The sequence below is a fragment of the Sorghum bicolor genome, chromosome 2 (assembly GCF_000003195.3).
Source record: "Sorghum bicolor cultivar BTx623 chromosome 2, Sorghum_bicolor_NCBIv3, whole genome shotgun sequence".
In the NCBI taxonomy this organism is placed as follows: domain Eukaryota; kingdom Viridiplantae; phylum Streptophyta; class Magnoliopsida; order Poales; family Poaceae; genus Sorghum; species Sorghum bicolor.
The window spans coordinates 1,608,808-1,616,453 of NC_012871.2; the positions used below are offsets into that span (position 1 = coordinate 1,608,808).

Below are 7,646 nucleotides of genomic sequence, written 5' to 3' on the forward strand. Positions count from 1 at the left end.
TTGACTTATAGGATAAATAAAACGTGATACTTCAAAAAAAAAAAACCCAGAGGAAATAGATGATCAAAAGGTATGTTTATTTAAATAAGAGATATTCACATGACTTTATTAGAAAAAGGAACATACTTTTTGATTAACGAAGAAATTCTCAAAAAACAAACTTAATGTGAAGTTTAGCTCGGTACAATACAGAAGGGCACCAAAAAAAGAAAAAGAAAAAAAACCCGAGGCAAATGGAAGAGGAGGGCTCGGCCGCTCAGCTGACCCACCAGATAGAGGCCCATAGTATGTTCAAAAAAAAAGATAGAGGCCCATAGTTCTCCCAGAGTGAAAGCTTCATTTGGGCCCATCACGGCCCACACTCGCCGCCGCAACAAAGCCCATACGGGCCCAACCTGGAACCCCGTTGGCGGCAACCCCTGCATATCCCCTCGAGAGTTCGCGCTCCGTTCCCCCAAAATTTCCCCATTTCCTTCCCCTTCCACCCGCCGCCCGCTCCCCGCGCCGAGAAGGGGAACCCCAGCCGCCGCAGCACGCCGCCCATGGCCTCCTCGTCGGAGAACACGGGCGCGCCGCCGGAGGAGGAGCAGCCCCAGGCCCCGCCGACGCCGAACCCGGAGCCTACCGAGGCGGCGGCGCCTGGCGAGGCGGAGGAGGAGCCGCAAACCCTAGAGCGGGCGCAGGAGCTCTTCGACCGGGGCGCCAAGGCCATCGAGGACGAGGACTTCGTCGAAGCCGTCGACTGCCTCAGCCAAGCGCTCGAGATCAGGTTAGGGTTTCCTTTCCCCCCTCCCATTTCCCTTCCCTCTCCTCCTGCGACATTAGCGGTGAAACGGCTCCGCGTGTTGGCGGATTTTGGAGCAATTGGCGGTTGGTACGGTGCGTTTCGGTCCGGATCTGCTGGTTTTCGCATCAGCGCTTGGGTACCTCGGGGATTCTGTCCACTAGGGTTTAAGGGGTTCTGCAGCAAACTGCTTAACAGGGGTGTTTTCTTTTTCGTTGATGTCGGTGAGTGAGATGCAGAGAGTTTGTCGTTGTCAGGGATCTATTGGATTTGGCTTCGAGAGCCCTGTGGTGGTTTGTGCAGCAACACTTGGCCATGGCTTGTCATGATGCGAAAATTGTGTTCACCATCAATTAGAGTGTACTATGGTATACAATGGTTAAGGAAAATGTGTTGTCCGTCTGAGATTATGCAAACATTTCGGAAATCAATCAACAATGAACTAACTTAGGTAGGACCTTGTATCAGTAACTTGGTTGATAAAATCTCTGTATCTATCAGTTTCAGTTGTGCTGCTCTGTCTCGTTTTACATTGCCCCTCATGGCCTGATGAAAGTTATGTTTATAACCTATACAGTGGCACACTAACAATTTTGTGCATTCGTTGCTGACTAGGACTTCACATTATGGAGAGCTCGCGCCAGAGTGTGCCAGCACATACTTCAAATATGGATGCGCTCTGCTATACAAAGCTCAGGAGGAAAGTGATTTTTTGGGAAATGTTCCCAAGAGCGTGCCAAACGAAGAATCAGTGAAGAGTACAGCTTCTAAAGATGATAGTGGAACCTCAAAGGTCTCTGGTACCAATGCGGAGGATGCCGTGTCTTCGGAGAAAGCTGATGCTGAAGAAGGTATATGCTTACCATGTACATCTAGCAAAGTTCACTGAATCACACTTTAATTCTGTGTCTCTTTATGATCTATTTACCGAACACTAAGTTTGATCTCTTTCCTTGCTCTTCTATACCTGCTAAGTATTCTCTAGAATGCAGTCTTAAATCCTAATCAGTAGTGTACTCCTGTGTGTTTGCAAAGTATTAGTTGAGTGTTAGAACTAATGTCTGCGATCACTATCAGCATTTCATAGGATTCCATTTCATTGAAGTGCTATTTTTCTTAACATTATTTGTGCTATTTTAGTATTTGAGTAGGAGATAGCATATATATTGATCATATTTCAAATTGGACCTGGTTTAATCTATTTTCTTGTATATTGAGTGCTAAGTATGGAGTGTTACAACTCATGTTTTTCATTGCAATCAGCATTCAGTTGGTTCATCAAAGTGGTTTGTTTTCCTTGAACAATTTTTTGTTGTCTTTAGTAGGTGTGTTAGGTGATAACTGATAACTAGAAAAATCCTTTGAATGCTCATGTATTTTAAATAGGTCTGAATTTTGAAATTCTATTCTAGATTTGTTATTAAATGTCTTTGTACATGAAGAGATGCTAGTTTAATCAGATATGTACCTTTGGTGCGCTTGTGTCATTTGATTCTTACGCAACTAGCTGTATAATCATTTTTCTTGCATGGACCAACTTCTACTTAGATTCCTGTTTCCTGTTATTGTGTTTTAGTAACTTATTATGACTTGCAAGGCATATCTATTTGCTTTCTGTTCCTGATGTATTTGTTTCTTTTAACTAGCAGTCCAGTGCTAACAATACCCAGGCTGAATTAATATTGAGTAAATTGCTGGTTATGTTCCATCTGTTTTCTTTCTTAGTGTGATAAATATTGATACAGTTCATTATTAGGTCAAAACTCAAATGGCAAAGATCAGGAGAATGGGAATGGTGAAGTTGAGAAGGATGATGATGATGACGACGATGATGAGAAGATGGGAGATGAAGAGGATAATGATTTGGATCTTTCCTGGAAAATGTTGGACATTGCTAGGGCAATAGTTGAGAAGACCCCAGATAACACTATGGAGAAAGTAAAAATATATTCTGCTCTTGCTGAAGTCGCAACAGAAAGAGGTAGTCACAGTTACTTTGCGTCGCACTGCTGCATTTTGAATTTTTGATTGGTGAGTGGTCTCATGGCTAACTTTTAATTTCAGAGGACATAGACAACTCACTCACTGACTACATGAAAGCTTTATCCATGTTGGAGCATTTGGTTGAACCTGATCATCGTCGAGTTGTGGAATTGTATCCTCTTTGTCATAGTTACACTGTTTTTTGTGCTGAAGAGTCGTACAGTGATAATTACATGACATTAGGATCATCAAATTGACTTGAATGTAATTGTTGCGTCATATAATAATGACTGGAGCCTGGAGGTAGTATTATTACATAAATAAGCATCTGCAACCTGGTTTTTGGGGCTCTTGCATCGCTCTATTGGTCATCTCTTTGCTTTAATGGTTTTTTGTAGCTTGTTAAACTTAAGAATTTGGATTGGTAAAGAATGCCTTTTTAATAGTCAATAAATTAGTTCATTTCTTTTAGTCGAATGCACATGCACATGTGTAACATTATTTACTTGAATGCACATGTTACTTTAGATGATACGATGGCATCCCAGCATCAGTTTGTTGCTCTTCCTTTGTTAATTGCCTTAATCCAGTCGTAGAAACTTCCGCATATGTTTGGTTTATGAGCTAGTTTCCAAGATTGGAGATGCGATTCCGTACTGTGCAAAAGCGATTTCGCTATGCAAGTCGCGCATACAGAGCCTGAAAAGTTCCAAGGATGCTTTGTTGGCTGGTAAAGATGGTGATGCATCTGCTGCTAAGGCTGAAGGAGGCTCAGAAAACTCTGACGCTGAAAAAGAGCTAGAGCAGCTTACTAGCATATTGCCTGATCTTGAGAAGAAGGTAAACAGTTACAGATGCAATTTATCTTGCTTCATGAGCCTGGTAATGTATCAGTGATGAAGATGATTTGTCTTGCTTCTAAGGACTAATGACCTCTAATTTGTTGTGCATTTAGCTTGAGGACCTGGAGCAAGCAAACCCAAGCCCTGCCATGGATGAGATGTTGAAGACAATTGCATCCAGGGTAACTGACGGGATGCCAAGAGCTGCATCTTTTACTTCTTCCCAGATGGCAACCTCGAGCAATGGATTCGACTCCTCGGTTCTGTCTACGGCAGCAACAACTGGAAGCACTGGAAGCACTGTGACTGACCTCGGGGTTGTTGGCAGAGGTGTCAAACGAGCTAGCATCAAGCCGATATCTGCTGAACCTGCTGCGAAGAAACCTGCACTTGATTCACCATCTCTCCAAGGTGATAGCAGCATCAACTCTGAGGTTGTCCCTGCAACACAGAATGGTGATGAGTCCATACCTAAGTAGAGTACCATTTTGTTAGCCCTACCGTAATGTTAACTTGCTGGAACATATTAGATGCGTATGTGGTTCTGTTTCCTCTTAATGTTGCCTCCCAGCTGGGCACTCTAGCTAAGCTATGTAAACGTTTGAGAAAGAACTACCGGAGCCATAGACTCATCCTGAGCGTCGTACCTTGTAAGATTATAAATTACTGAGATCCGTCATGGCGGTAAGTATCTGCTATATCAAGTATGTTTAGTGATGTTTGCCCTCTGATGTGTGTGCTTGTGTTTTTTACGATATATAAATAAATATACATATCTGTGTTTCTTGGTTACGATGGGATATTTTGTTTCTTAGCATGATGGCGTTCTCTGTTCCGAATAAGCTATGATCAGTGAAATGTGCGTTAGCTTCAGTATCTCTCGACTCTTGAATGGTGTCCACAAGGTACTCTGTTACGGTTGCAGTGATGATTGTTCTACTCTGGTGACCAAGGTCATTTCATTTCTTCACGTGGTGGATTGGACTATTGTGAACCTGTTTAGGATTCTGACCTTTGCCTGTGTCAGTCACATGTTGCAACACATGATGCTCCCATCCACCCCAACGCCAGCCCCGGCCCTGCCCTGCAGGATGATGAGTTGTGTAGATCTCCGAGACTGGAGGGACCACATGCAGAGCGAAGGTAGAGCGCGGCCACAGGGCAGGGCGATAATGGGCGCTCACGAAGTCACTTGTTCCATGCCCAGCACGTTTCTCCCTGGTGTTTGTCAGCTCACAGGTCACAACTTTGTTGCAGGTTGCTACTAGCATCTTGTTGGCACCACGACGGCCGTCACAATTCTCAGTAGGACAATAGCTTAGTCATTAATTAATTAGTACTAAAGAGACACTGTACAAACACTAGTAGAGTGTTTGATTTGAGTGAGTTCATTGTCTACTTATTCCTCACAAGTTAATAATTAGTACTAGCACAATGAGCAGCGGAATGATACCGTCATGATGTACGAGCCGACTGTAATCCGTGATCACATATTCAGAGTGGAGTGACTCCTCCATCCAAATACACTATAGATGTACGAGCCGACTGTAATCCGTGATCACCTATTCAGGCAAGTATAAAACCTGACATAATGAGCAGCAGAATTATACTACAAGGACAAGAATTACAACCCAATAACTAAGCTAAAGGTTTGACAATACACAATTAGCAGTACCAGCCTCAGGACTACAAATGTCTAGGGCTGCAATACAAGGTAGATTCAACAAGTTCATAGGGTAAATTAACGGGGAAGATCGCTCTCCAACCACTCGCTCACCATACCTACCTTTTGAGTGCAAAGAGAATAAGAACAAAAGAATGAAACTGTGTTTTCGATTGATTGAAATTGGGTATTTATACATGGTGAATAGACGCCTCAAACGTACACGTCTATCCTATGATTAGATGAGACCCCAGGTTTAACAAATGATTAGATTTAATGTCTAGTCACTAATCCATGGGATGAGATTGCTCCAATATGATCAGTTCTTAACACGTATAGACATCAACCATTGATTTCCATCATATCCACATTGGTAGTTAAAGACTCCACATTCGCTGCCTCATGACCTCAATCTTGACAAGGGGTGGCCACTTCTTTGGAGGCCACATGTACCGCTTCCTCTTTGATGGAAGTACCAATATCATCTTCTTGGGATTGTAGGACCTGAACAACATTCTTGCACATGTTTTAGTATCCTTTGCTAGACCCTGATGTGTACATTGATGAGTTTGACCACCTCTGTAAAAAGTTGACCCAATGTTGGTAGCTGACCTAGACAACATAGCTGACCTAGAGTTGGTAGCCAACCTAGGTCGGGGAGGCCTGACCAATTTGACACCCATGGGTTGGGGAGAACCGGTTGGCAATCTGATACCCACAGATTGGAGTGAGCCAGTTGCCAAGATACCAATATGAGATTGATCCGGGCCGCACCTCATCTGGGACTGAAAGGATGGGAAGTAGAACAGCGGCGGTGCAGCGGTGGTAGTAGGATATGGGACGGTGATGATAGGGACAATGACAAGCAGAGGAACAAAGATGAGGGGCAGCAACACCAGCAGAGGAGTGGCTGCTGGCAGCTAGGCCACTTTATAAAAAATATCGCTTCATATTGTTTGATCCAGGCTCTGAAGAACTAGAGTGTTTTTTGAGGGAAGAAGAACTAGAATCTTCATGAGGGGCTTCCTGTATTTCAATGTCAAGTATCTTTCTCCATCTCTATCAATGGACTTACCTGAAAGTGACAAACAAGGTGAATTGTTATACCGATAATATACATAAGTTGAAAGAGAGGTGCATGATGTTGCAAAGACATACACATTCTAGGAGTCATAAACTTATATTAAGCTTATTCATTTTCCCACATCATTGGAAAGCTTCTTCTTTCTGCACATATAAAATAGTGATGAACCAGCAATGTAGAGATCAAAAGAGAATGAACTAGAGAGATGAACATGAGGGGATCAGAAAGTCAGAATAGTCTATCATGGACATTTAAATTAAAGACAAGTCAAGCTTTAGCAACATGCCAACATCTCATAGCTGAACTCAGCCCCAACAAGAACAGTGAGAGAAAGCACATATACTACAAATTGCCCCAAAATAGAGAAGCATGACAAGCCCCCCATTAGGCATAACACTGCATCCTCATGCTCGATCCGCTTGGTAGACGCATTGTTCTGTCAACAGTTCTTCCCCTTTCCAGCCCTTCCCCACGGCAGGACGTCATCATCCATTACTACAACGGTAGTTTTGGCATGCAGGCAAAAACATTTTTCAAAGACACACAAAAATGTTTTTCAGTGACGGGCAATTAGTTCGCCTCTGCCAAATCATCTGGGTAAATTAGGATTAACAGAGGTTGACATCAAGATGGCAACGGGTACCCGAAACCTGAATACCCGACGGGTTTTACCCGATAAAAAGGCGGGTATGGAATGAATTTTCTACCCGTGGGTATGTTATTGGACAAAATCCTATACCCATCGGGTATGGCGGGTACGGGTGTGGGTGTGTACTACCCATACCCGCCTACCCGCGGGTAAAAAATACCCGTCAAAATAACTAGCCACCCTTGTCATTTTAGCCTATATAGCACATGAATTTGGTCTAAATCCAACTAAACTCTCCTAATATATATGTATATGAATTTGATTTTGTCATATGAATATTAGTTTGTAACTTGTTGGAGGTTTAGTATGATTTTCTTTGTGTAAATATATGATATTTATATGTAATTCTCGGGTATACTAGCGGGTGCGGGTTACCCGTCGGGTAGAAATTACCCGCGGGTGCGGGTATGGAATTATTTTTCTACCCGTGTGCGGGTACGGGTAACCCAACGGGTAAAATTTAGACTTCGCGGGTGCGGGTACGGGTGGCCACTACCCGTCGGGTATGTACCCGTTGCCATCTCTAGGTTGACATATGCTCTCCTGCATTAATGAATGAAAAAAATTAAAAAAATTGCAAGCCCATTGGTTGGTTGCCGAGCCCATCGACATGCTACCACCGGCGCTGGATCCGCTATGGC

General features: G+C 43.3%; 1 protein-coding gene across 1 annotated transcript; it reads left to right on the top strand.

Annotated features, from left to right (window-relative positions):
* On the top strand, positions 456–4,340 carry LOC8059878 (protein HGV2). The gene is made up of 6 exons (XM_002459239.2): positions 456–769; positions 1,400–1,635; positions 2,541–2,765; positions 2,849–2,939; positions 3,364–3,607; positions 3,723–4,340. The coding sequence occupies exons 1-6, from the start codon at positions 543–545 to the stop codon at positions 4,086–4,088; spliced, it is 1,389 nt and encodes a 462-aa protein (XP_002459284.1). The 5' UTR covers positions 456–542; the 3' UTR covers positions 4,089–4,340.